Source organism: Stegostoma tigrinum, chromosome 33 (genome assembly GCF_030684315.1).
Source record: "Stegostoma tigrinum isolate sSteTig4 chromosome 33, sSteTig4.hap1, whole genome shotgun sequence".
Taxonomy (NCBI): Eukaryota; Metazoa; Chordata; class Chondrichthyes; order Orectolobiformes; family Stegostomatidae; genus Stegostoma; species Stegostoma tigrinum.
In genome coordinates this window covers 27,651,727-27,669,738 of record NC_081386.1, presented here as the reverse complement: position 1 = coordinate 27,669,738, position 18,012 = coordinate 27,651,727, and the positions used below count along the sequence as shown (strand labels likewise).

Here is an 18,012-nt window from a genome sequence, read left to right as displayed (position 1 = left end):
AGATGGCCCATTAATAAGAACTTCTGGCTGCCCTTAACCTCCTTTTTAATGCACACTTCTCATCACCATAGAAAGGTGATCCACAGTGGGTTAAGCCCAACCTCCCCAATTCAGTGATTGAAGGCAGTCAATCAGTTATAAGGTCACTACAACCGAAACCAGAAAAATAACATTTGACAGATGAGGAGGTCAAGGTCAATGGAGTGCAGACAGGAAGTGGAACTGAGATTACAACTAAATCAGCCATGACCTTATTGATTAGTAAAGAAGGCCTAAAGAGCTGAATGATCCTATGCTCCTAACTGAATCACTAGCATGGACACCGGTAGGTGGGTAGTTGATTTTAAAATGCTTGGATTTATAGGTCAGTCTAAATTCTTTTGTCCTGTTTTTCTTCCACAGTGACTGCCTTGTGGCAATCAGAGCAACAGACTGTATTTTCCTTTTCATCTGTAATACAAAGGTACTTAAGCTGTGACATTTGCAACATCCTTGTCTAAAAACACACACACACAGACCAGGGTTGCTGTTGTTTTTCAAGCTTCCTAGAAGGGTACATTCCTAGAAGGATAAACGCAAGCATGTTTTTGACTGATGTTCCATCAGCCTGGAATATACCCACTTGAGGTGATGCCCCACTGAGAGAAGGTAATTAGTTCACTTTGCATTTCTTCACTTGAAATCTCACTCATTGAAACTTCTTAAGAATCCTACAAGGTTTGACATTCCAGAAGTTCACACAGAGAATCTTTCAGGAGTCAGTGTATTCCATGCTGAGAAGTCATTTTATCAGCCAGTCTTAGATTTCAATCTCAGTTTTTAAAAATTCTGTTTTCCACAAGAACATTATATACTTACTGTATGTAAAGCTTTTCAATGTAATTCGGTGTAGGTGATGATAAATCCATCAATCGCTAAATCTACTTCGGCAGTTTAATCCACCGTTATGACCCAGGAAAGAGCACCCATGCTCTATGAAGTTGAGGACTTAGACCATAAGACCATAAGACATAGGAGTGGAAGTAAGGCCATTCGGCCCATCAAGTCCACTCCGCCATTTAAATCATGGCTGATGGGCATTTCAACTCCACTTCCCTGCACTCTCCCCGTAGCCCTTGATTCATTCTGAGATCAAGAATTTATCGATCTCTGCCTTGAATGCATCCAACGTGCCGGCCTCCACTGCACTCCGTGGCAATGAATTCCACAAGCCCACCACTCTCTGGGTGAAGAAATGTCATCTCATTTCAGTTTTAATTTTACCCGCTCTAATTTTAAGTCTGTGCCCACGGGTCCTAGTCTCCCCGCCTAACGGAAACAACTTCCTAGCGTCCACCTCTTGGGGCCTAGTGACAAGTTACCCATCAATATCTCTTCCATAGCTATGCAAGCCTAACAAGTTCCACTAATAACCATATACAGTACAAATATTTACTGACAAGAGGCACTTAAACACTAAAGATAATCTATCATGTCTCGTTCTCCTCTCTATCACAAAAAGCTCCCTTCCCATTCTGTGGTGCATTATGTAATTTGTTTTGTATCCCTTCAGTTTCCTGACTTCACAAGTCTTGAAGTACCATGAAAAACACAGTAATGTGGTAAATTGGCATCATAAACGTCATGGATCATTGAGTCACTCAACATCTGAAATCTACTATATGGGATTGCAAAGAGATCTTGATAAATTCATTGGGTTGGGGAGTGGCAGATGGAGTTTAATTTGGATAAATGTGTGGTATTGCATGTTGGTCAAACAAACAAAGGCAGGACTTATACAATAATGGTAGAGCCCTGGGTAGTGCAGGTTCTGCTATAACACATGTTTCTTCAACATGAATTGGCTTTATTGTGATTGAAGAATTTAGATCGCTATTTGTAGAATGCAAACATTCCTTACCTGCATTGGTTGTAATTCGATTCAGACCCCGTTAGTTTAACTGGTGCAGCTATTGCACGATTTTCATATAGTGTGAGATCGGACAAGAATGAAACTATTGTGTTATATCAGAACCAACCGTGTTGTAGAACTGAGAGACAAGAAGTTCAGGTACATAATTCTCTACAATTTGCATCACAGGTAGACAGGGTAGTTAACAAAGCATTTAACATGCTTGCCTTCATTGCTCAGACCATTGACTATAGTAGTTGGAACGTCATGTTCAGGTTGTACAGGACATTGGTGAGTCCTTTTCTGGAGTACTGTGTGCCGTTCTGGTCGACACGCTATTGGAAAGATATTATTAAACTGGAGAGGGGTTCAGCAAAGATTTGCCAGGATGTTGCTGGGAACAGAGTGTTTGAATCATAAAAAGAGGCTGGGACTTTTTTCACTGGAGCGTAGGAGGCTGAGAGGTGACCTTATAGAGGTTTATAAAATTGTGAGGGGCATAGATAAGGTGAATTGCAAGGGTCTTTTCCCTAGGGTGGGGGAGTTCAAAACATGCAGGTATACCTTTAAAGTGAAAGGAGAAAGTTTTAAAAAAGACATGAGGGCAACGATTTTGCACAGAGAATTGTTTGTGTGTGGAATGAGCTGCCAGAGGAGGTGGTGGATGCAGATACAGTTACAGCATTTCAAAAACATTTGGATAAGTATATGAATAGGAAAGGTTTAGAGGGATATGGACCAAATGCTGACAAGTGAGATTAATTTAGTTTGGGAACATGGTCGGCATGGACTGGTTAGACCGAAGGATCTGTTTCGCTGCTGTATGACTCTATGACTCTCAACTCAAATCCCAACCTCACTAAATTCAGATTATCCCAGCATGAACAACAACAATTTCCATCTTTGTAGTACCTAAACACAGAAAGAAAATCCAGTAAAACCTATGAATGATGCACATTGGTCTAACTCATCTAAAGCTCCAGCACAACCAATAATATTCACATTTCTCTGGCTTTTGACTGATTTTCTCATTGAAAATGAAGTAAAACCCCTCAAGGTTCTTCACAAGCGTATTATCAAAAATAATTGGCACAGAGTCCACAGAAGGAGTTATCAATATTGTTTTAAGGAGGATCTTAGGAGATGGTTAATACAACGACTCTGTAATCTAGGACCTATGTGCAGAAGACATGACCATTAATGGTGCAGAGAGTAAAAGGAGTTCATACTTGCAGGAGTACAGATATGAGGGAAGGTTGGGATGGTAAAACTCTAACATTGGGTTGGGATAATCAACTGGTTTGGGGCTTCTCAGAGAAGGGGATTGAAAACTTGCTCAGAGGCTTTGCATCTGACCTTGTGCTGGAATTGTGAATGCTCAGGAAGACAGCATCAAATGTATTTCTCAAGATCCTTTTTCCTTACAGTCAAATAACTCAACAATCAACCCTGAAGGCTCACAAGAAAGGCACTTTGGCCAAGTCTCCAGGTGCCAGCTTGTGTCATATGACTGTAACTCGGCACTGGTTAGTGTCTTCAGGAGAATATAGGAGAACAAGCAAGGAGGAATAATGTCAACAGACACTATGAGGGATCTTCAATGTGTTTTAGTGATAAATAAAAACCAAAAGAACTGCGGACGCTGTAAATCAGGAACAAAAACAAATTTGCCGGAAAAGCTCAGCAAGTCTAGCAGCATCTGTGAAGGGAAAAAATGGTTAACGTTTCGGGTCCTGAGATGCTACTTGGCCTGCTGTGTTCAGCCAGCCTCACACTTTTTTATCATGGATTCTCCAACATCTGCAGTTCCCATTATCTCTAACGTTTCGGGTCCGGTCCCTTACTCGAATAATGCTGGCCCAGCCAGTGAAACCCACATCCTGTGAGAGAATAAAAAAGACAACGAGATTGGTTTGAGTTTAAAAATAGTTATGATGAGGTAAAAAAAATTGCTCTGTTCGCAGTTTAGCGTAATCCCTCCTAGTAACAGCGCCATCTTTTGATGCAAACTTCCTGAGCAGCTGTTAAACTGCTCAGTGTGTTCAGGTCGGTTTGTCACTTTCAGCTCATTTACAGTTCAGGCAAATCACACAGATCGCTGAACGGAATCGGTAGGGCCAATCTGTTCAGCCTGTTCCTTGTTAGTCATCATTCTTGCTGTAGCGTAGGCACTAGATAAGTTTCTGCAATTTGGAAAGCTGCACTTTTTGAAATTAATGAATTTTTACACTTCCTGTAAATTGATTTCCAGGTCCTACCGAATGTACATCCCTGTACTGAATGCAAAAAAAAGTTATTTAGTTTAAAAATTGCGCATGCTGAATAGACATTTTAATCAGCGCGCGTGTGATATTTAACCAACTTTATTGGAACAGGAAGTATTCAAAATGTGTGCGAAGATTGTGAAACGTTACCTTCAAAAGTTCCAATCTCTACACATTGGCAATGTTATATTACCCACCCCAATGACTAGCTCAACACGAGCATTAGATGGAGGGGGCGGATTCTGCAGAGAGGAAGGAGTCGGTGTTATTCAGGAGCTGCCTGAGATCGCTGCCTCATCTACATAGAACCTCAAAACCCAAGATTCAGTTTAAGTAGCGAAAATCTAGCTAGGACAGCCACACACTCTGACCACGCAGTTAAATGATGCTGAATATATCCAAATAGATTTTCTGCAGATGACTTTTCGAACCATTGACTTTATAATAGATCACTTGAGCTTTTTTAAAACTTAATTTTGGAATGAAGTTACTGAGTGATTCATAAAATGATATTTTGTTACAAACAAACAATCTCGAGTCCATTCTATTTAAATATTAAATCAGAAGACACGGTGTCAAGGATGCGAATTAATAGTTGAATAATCGTCTGCACTATCTTTATCGCAGTTGCAGATTTGAATGCTGCTGTCTTTGAGGAATGTGCAAATCTTTGGTGTCAAACCTCGATTAGACCAGACCAGGAACCAGGATTATAACAAGGCGTGTGTGTGTGTGTGTGTGTGTGTGTGTTTAAAAGAGTGCATCTTTAACCACAGTCGTTTTCCCCTGTCTCTATCTCTGCCTCTCTCCGTCTCTCTCTCTCTCTCTCTCTCTCTCACACACACACACACACACACACACACAAACACATACACACTCCCTGTCTGTGTCGGAGGAGGGTAGAGAGGAGAAAGCTGTCCTCTCTATACGGGCATTTATCACACAAGAGAACTTCCCCTGTCGCACAGAACACTCGTCTTACAGGTGAATGTTTTATCTGTTTGCTGGGCTGCAGCGACAATTGTCTGTGTGTGTGTGTGTGTGGATTGGAGGATTAAGGAGCAGTGATGGAGCCTGACGGCCGATCTATCCCCAGCTTCCAGTGGAAAAGCAGTCTAGAATGAGCCAGCCCAACGGCCTGCCGCTGGGCTGTCAAAACGCCGGTGCTCTCGCCGTCAATGCGAGACGCTTTAGCCCCCCCCGGGGAAGGGCTAAGTGAGAAAAAAAGGGATCGTTCCTGAGGAAGAGAGCGTCCAGTCTGCTGCTCACTCAAACACAGGAGGGTGGGAGGTCCTGACTGAGGTGACAATGGGAACTGGACTGATGAGGACAGTGATGAGGAGCAGAGTGCTGGAGCGTGTCTTGCTGAAGACAAGGAGGATGGTGAGATAGAAACAGGGTCTAGGCTGACAACTCCTACACCTGTGTGTGTGTGTGTGTGTGTGTGTGTGTTTCTGTGTCTCTGTCTGGCTGAGGGGGAGGCACAGAAGGTAAAGAAGAAAGAATGCAGAGCGGACAACCGCGGAACAGCGGCGCCAGTAACGTCCAGCGAGACGAGAAGAAATCCTGTTTTTCCAACATCAAAATCTTCCTGGTATCAGAGTGCGCGCTGATGCTGGCACAGGGAACCGTGGGGGCTTACCTGGTAAGGCGAATCTAGTACTTTTCCACTGAATCTTTACTGATTAAAGCCGGATATTAACGAACCATTTAATTCCAATTTTCTTACCAAGTTAATCTTGGCTGAGACTTTGAGACTGTAAATACACCGCAGTGTGATTTACGATGTACATGTTACGCATTTCCTAGGCAAATACGGATTTTGTAAATGCATCCAGTACCCTGTCAATTTGCATTAATCAGCTGAGGTCACTGGCCGTGTCCAGATGGAAATTAAATGATAAGTTTTCACTATAGTAAAAAAATGTGGACAGAAATTGACCTCTGCAATAATTGGATATATTATTTATGTGTGGACTGCAGTTAAATCCTATTATTAGCCCGCCTGTGTTGCACTTCAGTGATTGATAAGACATGAAGCTTCTGATTGTATTATCTATCTGGTTTCTATATAATACCTTTCACATAGATTCACCCCACCACCGCCCCCTCCCATAATTTATACGAATGCATGGAAATTTGATTTTAAGTCATTTTGTTCCCAGTGCGTTACTGCAGTGAGCGGAGAGGCAGAACTGATTTACTTCACCTCGTGTTGGAAATGTGATTCTAGCAGATTGTTACTGTATTTGTGTGTGGATATGTATTACAGTTAAAGCCTCCATGCGTATGTGCACTAGCTAAATACATGCGTGTTTACATACGTGCAGAAGCACAAGCATTTTGGAACAAAGAATCAGAATAACCATGAGCTAAAACATGATAGATTGCTGTTTCTATGGAAACATACAGTGGTTGCTGGGGACTCTTGCATAACTATTATCAATCACTTACTAAGTAGGGTCTCAGGATTGTGTTTCATCAGTTTGTTCAATCTTGCTCTCTGTTTGCCTTGCCTCAGTTCGCAATATACACTGGGAGAAGGGCCAAATATTCAGATTGCGTCAGGGTCATTCACCAACTTTGTGTTCAGATTGTTATGAGCCTGTTTGCCTGACTGTCCCTGTTCATGTCTTTCTTGCTGTCCCTGTTTCTGCCTTTCCACTTTTCTGCTTTTCCTTTGCTTCTCCCTGTCTTTCTGTGTGTACCTTTTATTGTCTGCCACTGTGTCCATCTCTCTGTGGAAGCTGTTCTGGAGATACATGAAGGGTATTCACTTTTGTCTAAGTTTGTCTGCTTCATCCTGGCAGCAGAATTAGAGACCAGTTATTAATTTTTGCATCTCAAAATGTGACACCAGCTTAAAGCTATTGCATTTAGCAATGTTCTAGCCTAATGTTGGCCTCCCATTTACTCTGAACTAATCAGAACCCTGCATTAAAAAATGGAAGCAGTCACCAGTGAGGAGGTGGTAATTAGCAATTAGCCTTTATGTTGTACTTTGCTTATTCCTCCAAATGCACCCAGCAGGTCTTTTCATGATAAATAAATTTTTCTTTATCAAGATTGATAATTTCCCTTGGCTATGAACTTTTGTTTTCAGTGCAGATTTATGCACAGAAAGATCACTTTATACAGCTGTTGTGGAGAGATGCTGCAGGGCTTATCATTAGCAGATGTATGTTTGGGTAATGTGTCTACTCCTAATGCAAAGGAAAACATGATGCTATCATGCTCAATATAAACTGTAGGAAGTTCAAGGAAATCTCAGAGATAGTAGGAACTGCTGATGCTGGAGCCTGAGATAACAAGATATGGAGCTGGATGAACACTGCAGGCCAGGCAGCATCAGAGTAGCAGGAAAGCTGACGTTTTGGGTCTGGAGCCTTTTCATTTTCTAAAGAAGGGTCCAGACCCGAAACATCAGCTTTCCTGCTCCTCTGATACTGCCTGGCCTGCTGTGTTCATCCAGCTCCACACTGATTATCAAAGAAATCTATTTGCTTTGTGCTTCTCTTACTGGCTGATGGTCCTGCCTGACATGTGCAAATCAGAAAGATTCCCACGCTATCCTTAATCTCAGCAAGAGTGGTGTTGGAAGTACTGTCCAAGACCAAGAGATGCCAAGAGATGAAAAGTGAACTTCAATTCACTGCACCATCCAGTAGCCATTGTACTTAAAGTACTCAGCTTAGAATTACAGTCATTGAATCATTGAAATACAAGTAAGCTAGATGGGACATCATGCCTATACCAACCTTCTGAAAGACCTAACAGTAAAGTCCCAGCCTCTTGTTCTTTATTATCCTGAAAATCTTTGCACTTTAAGCGAAGAATAAAGTCCTTTTGGAAGCTCAGCGCCTTGTAAATCATTAAAACTGACCAAGTTACAAATAACTTCTTCACATTTCACCACAGTGTGAGACTCTATATGCATTCACTTCAACACACAGATTGGGAAATACTGTTCCCAAGCCTGCACTTCTAGCATAGGTCAGAATCAGAAAACCTCAGCTAATGTTTGAAGATTTTAGGTTTCACTGTTCATCACCATCAGTTCTGGCCCAAGATCATCCCTGAAACACAAAGCAGTTTTTTGGATGTTCATTTGCAGAATTTGCTGATTTTCTCTGAGGGCTATGACTTTTGTGAATCATGAATCTTGGAAAGTTACAGCACAGGAGGAGGCCATTTGGCCTCTCAGATCTGTGTTGGCTCTGAGCAAATGCCCCTCATTGAGCCTGACTCATCAACCCGTTCCCTATAGCCCTGCAATATTTTCCCCTTCAAGAGTTGATCTAATTCCTTTTCAAAAGCCATAACTGAATTTGCCACCGTTTTGGGCAATGCATTCCAGATCATAACTGTTCAGCACACAAAACAATGTTCTCTCGTATCACCATAGATTCTTTTGCCAATTGTAAATATTGTGCACATAGTAATCAGATGCAGCTCAAGGCAAGTTAATGAGGACAGATGCTGTCCCAATAAGACCTGGTTATTGTGAACACACAAAGACTTATCTTAAGGAGCTTGGATTTGGAAGTGAGGTGATGATGGTTCCAATGTCTTGGCAAGGCTCTGCCTGGAGTCCTGCTTTCAGGCACCAAGCCTCCATATTGCCTTTGATAGTGTGTTCAGCATGGATTCACCAGAACAATAGCAGGTCTCAAAGGGTTAATTTATGAGGCAATTGCTTGAATGTTTTCTCCTCTCTTGCAGTTGCGACTTATTTAAATTGATTCGTGGAATCAATAGGATAGATACAGAGCAGTTACTCCGACTGACGGATGTATCCATAAAAAGAACACAGTCTTAAAAGCAAGGAGACCATTTACAAGTGAATTCAGCAGCATCATTTCACATGATGAATAGATGAAATCTGCAACTCACTTCCAAAAAGAATATGAAAATTGTGTGAATTTAAAAAAAGTTAAGTCTGAGATCATTTGAGTTTGTTAGGTGAGGATGTCGAAGGAAATGGAGCAAAGGCAGTGAGTGGAATTTGGGCACAGACCTGCCATACAAACTTACGGTGTGTACCTGGTACAGAAAGAGGTCCCTTAGCCAATTGTTCTGCGCCAGCCAAAAGATGGACCACCCAGCCTCATATCCTTTCCCACCATATAGTGTGTAGCAGATCGAGGCACTTCAGGTGCATATCCAAATACCTTGTAAAGGAGATGAGGGTTTCTGCCACCCTTTTCAGGCAGGGAGTTCCAGATCTCACGATGCTTAGGATTATAAAAACTTTTCTCAATTCCCCTCTAACCTTTCCGCCAATCACTTTAAATCTACAGCCCCTAGTCACTTACCTCCCTGCCAATCCATTCTATCCAAGCCCTTTACAAACTTGTACATCTCAAACAAAGTTCCCCTTAGATTCCATCCAATTTTCCCTCATAGCTACAATTTTCGAGTCCTGGCAAGATCCTTGTAAATCTACTCCATAGCCCCTTTAGTAGAATTACATCCTTCCTGTAATGAGATGACCAGAATTGCACACAGTACTCTAGTTGAAGTTAATATAATTGAATTGTAAAACGGCATCAAGAGGCTGAATGCCCTACACTTTTTCCTATGTTTCAGGCAAATCTGGTACCAACAAAGCACTAGCTCATGAAATTCTCGTAATCAAATGAGAGTCTTTATTACCTTCTAGCTTTCACAAAAAAAACACAGAAGTCCAGGTGGTGAAAGTTTTTGGGAGAGTGCTGCAGTGAAAAGAGATACCAAAAACTGACTGAATTTCACTACCAATATTGCATGTCGATTTTTCTGATGAATGGAGAGTGCTGAGTTGCCTCTGAATCAGCACTTGTGTTCTTAATAAATGAACAGTGAAGCATTGCCAATGTTTGTGGATTTCTGTTCATAACTAATGATGGTCTAGCAGTCTGGCTATCTCCAACAAAAGATTGGCCAAGACCGCCAGCGCACTAGAGGATGGATTTTGGTGCACTAGGTTCTTCTCGGCATGTCAAATAATCTACTCAATTGAACAATCCAGAGAGAAAACCACGTAGAAAAACAGCAACACTTGAAAATTAATATACTGGTTTTACTGGAGCATTGATCCATTATGTAATAGACACATTGCAAAAAATGTCATAGAGTCATAGAAATGTACAGCACAGAAACAGGCCCTTCAATCCAATTCATCCATACAGAGCAGATAGCCTAAATTAATCTAGTCCCATTTGCCAGCAATTTGGCCCATATCCCTCTAAACACTTCCCATTCATAGACGGTGTAATATTCTATTATTGAGAGCTTTTTTGTTTTGTAGCATCCTGTAGTATTGGCTTGGGAATGACTGTTGTTCTACCAAGGGCTTATTTGTGTATTGTTTATGAAAATCATCCAAACATACAATTTACAATTCTAAGCTTTGATTTCGTTGATACACGTTGCTTGAGAACTTTTACATTGATACGAAATAGGTCATCAAATTAGCCATTTATTTAATAGCAAATTCTGGCCCAATGAAAGCAATGTGGTCACAAGCAGCATAGAATTGGAGCAGTGATCCATCCCAATCCATTCAATCAAGTTGACTTTTAAAAGATCAGAAGACGTCTAAAAAAATTAGCTGAAACTATGTTTGTTTCCTATGACTAAACAGCAACAAAATTGATTAAATGGGTTGGAACCTACAGAAAATATGTATCCATGACATTAAGGCTGACTGGAAATTAGGACACAAAATTCTCCTGATACAGGATACTGTCTCTGTTAGCTCCCTCGCTGAAACGGGTGAGCAGCTAGTGGTTATGGTCCTGACTCCATTCAAATCAATGAGAAGGTGAACTGGTTGAATTAACATCAGAGTTGCAACAGATTGCTGCAGAATTGTGCTGGTAGACTGAGTGTACAGGAATTATAACAGCGACGCATTTAAATGAGACAATGTTACTTCTGGGCATCAGTCATCAGTCACTATCATCTTTCAAGAGTTTCTTCATCAGATTCATTAAGGCAGAGTACAGGTTTTTTAAAAAAGATTCAAGATGGCAAATGCTATTCATGATTATTCTCACGTTACTAATTGTTGATATCAAGCAAAGAAAAACATTGGACAGTCCTTGAAACTGTGACACTGCCTCTTGGGGTAATTGTTTGGTGAATTACTTCCGGTGTCAATCACTGGTGATCTATTCTTCAAATGTATGGTTCCCAGGCAGAGTCCTGTGATACAGTAAGGGAAAAATTATTTATTTTTGCAGCAATATTTATTCAATATTTATTCCTGTTTCTATCTTTTTAGTGATTGACTGTCAGCTGTAAATACACATTGGCTCAAGGCTGCAGTTTAAGAGAATTAGCTTCTGCTTTGTTCTATAAAATCATGAACAATTAAATCATGATTTGGTCCTAGTCACAACTACCAGAGTCAAAATGCAACTTTTCAAATGATTTTAATCAACTCTGTTTTGAAAACAGACAATATGTTGGGATTAACAACTATTTAAAATTATCACGACAAATATAATTTTCAGTGCACTCCTACCGAGTGCTTCAGACTGAAAATTGCAAATCTGGAGTAAATCAACACTAGAAATGTAATCTTAACTATTCAGTGCTCGCGGTTATTGCTGCTCCCACTAACCCCTAAAACTTTCTCCCCCGCAGCGAGAGAAAGAGAATATTATTTTGCTGCACTCTGTGGGCACTACCACATTATTTGTGCCTTTTCTGTAAAGTCATCATGTTTAGAGATGCTGTGACACACCTCTGGAGCAGTTTGGGATTTGAACCTGAACCTTGAGCCAGAAGTAGGGCAACATACCACTGCACTACAGCTCACATTATTTAGCAATAGACTGGTGGTGTGACACAATTCATCTGTCTTCATTCAGCAAATTCAAGTGTTTGGCAACATTTTCCACAAAGCATCGACGCCGTGAACTATTCATGCTTCACATTTCTACAAATTGCTGAATTTTCATCTTATCTCGCCTTCTCAGGCTCTGATTTCATGCAGACCCCCTTTTCTAACCCACAGGTTCATAAAGATAAAGCTTTTTATTACCTGATCACAGCTTTTATTGAGGTGGCTGTGGTTCTCTCCATCTTCAGTCCGCCTCCTCCTCTCTCCCTATTTATTCCAGAACCCTCACCCCATCCCCCACTCTGATGAAGGGTCTAGGCCCAAAACGTCAGCTTTTGTGCTCCTGAGATGCTGCTGGGCCTGCTGTGTTCATCCAGCCTCACATTTCATTATCTTACAGCTTTTATTGAGTTCATTCTTGAAATATGTGTGTTTCTAGTTCCTAGTATGTCCAAACCTAGTTAGGATCACATGGAAAGGGTTGGGGATTCAATCCCTCAAATCTATTCTGCTGTTTGAACTCCATACTTCAACTGTACGTATGTGCCTTGGTCCCATAAACTTTTGTTGGCCAAACCTTATGAAAGGGGTGCTCTTTAGAAAGTGGTGATGGGTAGAATCTTCTATGTGATGAAGGGTCTTTCATAGTACTGTTTGATCAGAAGTTCCCAAATTTGATACAAGATAGATGGAGCAAGAGATGTAAAGGTTCAAGTCAATGTATGACTAGGGAGGGAACTTGGAGAGAGTGGACTATTCAGGCAATGGCCATACTTATCTTTCTACGCAGTGGAGATCACATTTTTATTGAAAATTTCTTGGTGCGTGGCTGCATTGTATTGTGCGAAGGTGACTACTTGGTGCTGTTTGGGGCAGGGTTCAAGTCCCGACTTACTTCTTTCCCGATTTCCTGATTTCCTGCTTTCCTGCTCCTAAGATGCTGCTTGGTCTGCTGTGTCCACCCAGCTCCATATCTTGTTATCTCAGATTCTCCAGCATCTGCAGTTCCTATTATCTCTGACTTACTTCTTGTTGCAATCTAGAACTCATCTTATGCCCAATTTTTGAATAGTCATATTAAAAATAAATAATACTTCTGGATGTAAGTTTGCTCGTTGAGCTGGAAGGTTCGTTTTCAGACGTTTCGTCACCATTCTAGGTTACATCATCAGTCAGCCTCCGGTGAAGCGCTAGAGTTATGTTCCGCTTTCTATTTATGTGTTTAGGACATTGGACAAACAGGCAGAAAGCTAGCCACCAGGATACATGAACATCAACTAGCCACAAAAAGACGTGACCCACTATCACTAGTATCCTTACATACAGATGAGGAAGGACACCACTTTGATTGGGACAACACATCCCATCCTAGGACAAGCCAAACAGAGACACGCACGAGAATTCCTAGAAGCATGGCATTCCAACCGGAACTCCATCAACAAACACATTGACTTGGAGCCAATCTACCATCCTCTGAGAAAAAGAACAGGAAATGACATCACCAACACAGGAAATGACATCAACACAGGAAATGACATCACCAACCCAAGGAAACCTAAACACATAAATAGAAAGCGAAACATAACACCAGCGCTTCACTGGAGGCTCACTGATGATGTTACCTAGAATGGTGGTGAAACGTCTGAAAACGAACCATCCAGCTCAGCGAGCAAACTCACATCTGGAACCTCAACCTGAGCTACAAATCTTCTCAAAACTCGATAAATAATACTTCCATGGCACTTTGGTTCTGGAGATTGATAAAGATTGTTCTGCATCATTTTGTTGCCAACAGGTTAGAGACATTTATCAGATACAACTTCACTTTATCAATTCATTCAAATCAGCACCTCAAAATAGCCTATTTTGCCATCATTATATTGTTGTCTGAGGGAGCTTGCTGGGTGCAAATTGGCTGCTGTGTTTCTAATATTATATCCGTGAATGCACTTCAAAAAGCACATAATTTCCTACAAGGCACATTGAGACATCCAGTGACTGTACAAATTGCTAAAGAATTGCAAGCCTTTCTTTTAAGGCTACTCCACACTACCTTATTCCTCAGAGATGGCAATAGATACAGCTGCTGGATTCGGAATCAATACAACGTGGAGCTGGAGAAACACAGCAGGTCATGCAGCATCAGGGGTGGAGAGTCAACGTCTTGGGTCGGGACCTTCATCAGGAAATCTGATGAAGGGTGCCAATGTGAAACATCAACTCCCTTGCTCCTCTGATGCTGCCTGACCTGTTATGTTCTTCCAGCTATACACTGTATTGATTGCCTTATTCGTCGCCCTCACATGTATTACGGCCACAAGTTTCCTTTCCTTCCACAGTTGATGGAATCATTACAAGTCAAGGATCAAACTCAAGACCTTTTGGTTCACTTATTTTAATATCACTTCTGAGACAAACCACAGACAAATTCTGTTTGCTCCCTGTTTGCTCTATTTACACAGTTGAAATGAAATGTTATCGATTGCCCTAATGTAAGATGAAAACAGATCAAGATATGGGTCACTGCCATCCTTGGAGGTGCACTTTCATTTTTATTTAGTTATAAATCTCTGCTGGTATCAGTTACAGTCTAATTATGTGAGCTGATGCATTCAAGGCTCCAAAACAGAAGAGAAAAGAATCATAAATGCCCGCAATCTGAATTAACGAAAGATGTGGTGCTGCCTTCTGAAATTGTTGGTAAAATTGCGGTCCATTGGGAAACATGGACGAAGAAATTTCAGGGTTAGATAGTAACATTTTTAAAACCGAGTTCCAGTTAGCAAGCTGCAAGTTTAACCGTGTATTTGCTGTGGTTGTTGGGCTTGCTCACCGAGCTGGTAAGCTTGTTCACAGACATTTAGTCATTGTATTAGGTAACATCATTTGGACAATATACAAAGGCATGGGATTGAGGGAGATTTAGCAGTTTGGATTAGAAACTGGCTTTCTGTAAGAAGGCAACGAGTGGTGGTTGATGAAAAATATTCAGCCTCGAGTCCGGTTACTAGTGGTGTGCCTCAAGGATCTGTTTTGGGACCACTGCTGTTTGTCATTTTTATAAATGACTTGGACGCAGGCATAGGTGGATTGGTTAGTAAGTTTGCAGATGACACTAAAGTCGGTGGAGTGGTGGACAGTGTGGAAGAATGTTGCAGGTTGCAGGGACACTTGGATAAACTGCAGAATTGGGCTGAAAGGTGGCAAATGGAGCTCAATGCGGATAAATGTGAGGTGCTTCACTTTGGGAAGAATAATAGGAAGGCAGAATGCTGGGTCAATGGAAAGATTCTTGGTAGTGTGGATGTGCAGACGGATCTTGGTGTCCATGTATATAGATCCCTGAAAGTTGCCAACCAGATTGATAGTGCTGTTAAGAAGGCTTACAGTGTGTTAGGTTTTATTGGTAGAGAGATTGAGTTCCGGAGCTATGAGGTCATGCTGCAACTGTACAAAATGTTAGTGCGGCCTCATTTGGAATATTGCGTGCAGTTCGGGTCGCCCCATTACAGGAAGGATGTGAAAGCATTGGAAAAGGTGCAGAGGAGATTGACCAAGATGTTGCCTGGTCTGGAGTGAAGGCCCTATGGAGAAAGGCTGAGGGACTTGGGTCTGTTCTCATTGGAGAGAAGAAGGGTAAGAGGGGATTTAATAGAGACATACAAGATGATCAGAGGATTAGATAGGGCTGACAGGGAGAGTCTTTTTCCGAGGATGATGACGTCAGCTTGTACTAGGGGGCATAGCTACAAATTGAGGGGTGATAGGTTTAAGACAGTTGTCAGAGGCAGGTTCTTTACTCAGAGAATGGTAAGGACGTGGAATGCCCTGCCTGCCAATGTAGTCAACTCAGCCACATTAGGGGCATTTAAACAGTCCTTGGATAAGCATATGGATGATGATGGGATAGTGTAGGGGGATGGGCTTAGATTAGTTCACAGGTCGGCACAACATCGAGGGCCGAAGGGCCTGTTCTGCGCTGTATTGTTCTATGTCCTATGTTCTATCATTAGTGCGTCTCCAGTGAAGTGTAAGTGTTCTGTCCCACTTGTTATTTATGTGTCTCAGTTTGTTGGGGTGAGTGGCATCACTTTCAGTTTTGTTTCTTAGTGGTTGGTATATGGGGGCCTAACTCTACATGTTTGTTAATGGAGTTCCGGTTTGAGTGCCAGGCTCCAGGGATTCATATGCATGTCTTTGCTTGGCTTGTCCTAGGATAGCTACATTGTCCCAGTCGAATTGATGTCCCTCTTTGTCCATGTGTATTCAAATGAGTGATAGTCGGCCATGTGTCTTGGTAGCTAATTGGTTTTCATGAATCCTGAAGGCTAGTTTCCTTCCAGTTTGCCCTACGTAACGTTTTTGGCAGTCTTTGCACAGTATCTTGTAAATAACATGACATGACATGAACAGCTACGCTACGACAGCTGCTGGTGAGAGTATAGGACCCAATAAGCACAACTACCAGAGCCAACATTATTTAAAAGATACAATGCAAAGACCGCCAAAAACATCACTTGGGCAAACCGGATGGAAACTAGTCTTCAGGATCCATAAACACGACTAGCTACCAAGAGACTGACCAACTATCATTTATTTTGATATGCATGGACGAAGAGGGACAACAATTCGACTGGGACAACGTAGCCCTTCTAAGACAAGCCAAGCAAAGGCATGCATGAGATATTCAAACTGGAACTCCATTAACAAACATGTAGAGCTGGACCCCATAAACTAACCTCTAAGACACAAATCCGGAAGTGATCGCACCCCACCTCAGCAAACTGAGACACACAACTAACAAGCAGGATAGAACACTTCCGTTTCATCGGAGGCGCAGTAATGATGTTACCTAATATGGTGACTAAACATCTGTGAACAAACTTACCATCTCGGCAAGCAAGTCAACAACTGCATCAAAAATCCGAACTACAAACCTTCTCACAAACCTGTGTATTCCCTGCATTAGACGTCCGGTGACCGAACTTCTGCACTACCATGCTTTCAAATAGAGTCATAGAGAAACAGAGTTATACAGAATGTAGGCAGACCCTTCAGTCCAACTCATCCATGCCAACCAGAGATCTTAAATTAAACTGCTCTCATTTTCCAGGATTTAGCCCATATCTCGCTAAACCTTTCCTATACATGTACGCATCCAGATGCCTTTTAAATGTTGCAATTGTATTAGCCTCCATCACTTCCTGTAGCAGCTCATTCTGTGAATGCACTACCCTCTGTGTTGAAAAGTTGCCCCTCAGGTCTCTTATGTATCTTTCAGGTAGGATAGCAAACTGCATATTAATAAGTGAGGTAATGAAGCCAATAACAAGCAATAATCCCAATTCATAGACATCTCACCACCGCCTAGCAAGAATCCCATCCAAAACATTGTTGAAAAATTTGATGTTTGTAAGGTATTAAAAGAAGCAAGCAAAGTAAACAGAAAGATTATTTAAGCTAGTTTCAGGAGTACAAGGCTTGAAGGACACCCTAAAAATGAGTAATAACACTAAATTTTGCCCTCCAGTCATCTTGGAGAGGTGATCCACTAGTTGGAAACAAACATTTGACATTCAGGTAAAGAGGTCTGCAGGGTACATTGAATTTTTTTTGTCCCCATAATGTTAGCATTTCTCCAATACTATCTCCAGTTCCTGCTCTGGAATTAATAAAATCCACACTCTGGAGTATAGTATAGTATATGCTTGAAATTTGACATGAACAAAAGGGCCACGGTGGTCATTTTCTGCACCTACGCATTTCCAAACCATGTCTCCCTGGAAAATATCAACAATGATTTTCTTTTGAACATAGAACAGCACAGCACAGTACAGGCCCTTCGACCCACGATGTTGTGCTGACCTATTATCCTACTAAGATCAAACTACCCTGTGTACCCTACATTTTACTGTCCTCCGTGTGCTTATCCAAGAGTCGCTTAAAAGTCTCTAAAGTATCTGACTCCATTACCGCTGCAGGCAGCACATTCCACACACCCACCACTCTCTGTGTGAAAAACCTAC

At 41.6% G+C, this 18,012-nt stretch overlaps 1 protein-coding gene across 2 annotated transcripts in view; it reads left to right on the top strand.

Annotated features, from left to right (window-relative positions):
* Positions 1–4,966: 4,966 nt before the first annotated feature.
* LOC125467107 (solute carrier organic anion transporter family member 3A1-like) overlaps positions 4,967–18,012 on the top strand; it is a 187,504-nt gene continuing 174,458 nt past the window's right edge. The window contains exon 1 of one of the 2 annotated variants that reach the window (XM_048562526.2): positions 4,967–5,139. Coding sequence is in view for 1 of the 2 variants with exons in the window: in XM_048562525.2 (XP_048418482.1) it covers positions 5,660–5,800 (141 nt within the window). In the remaining variant the exon portion in view is untranslated. Of the gene's footprint in view, positions 5,801–18,012 lie in introns of both variants that reach the window. The other variant, XM_048562525.2, reaches the window with a different exon arrangement.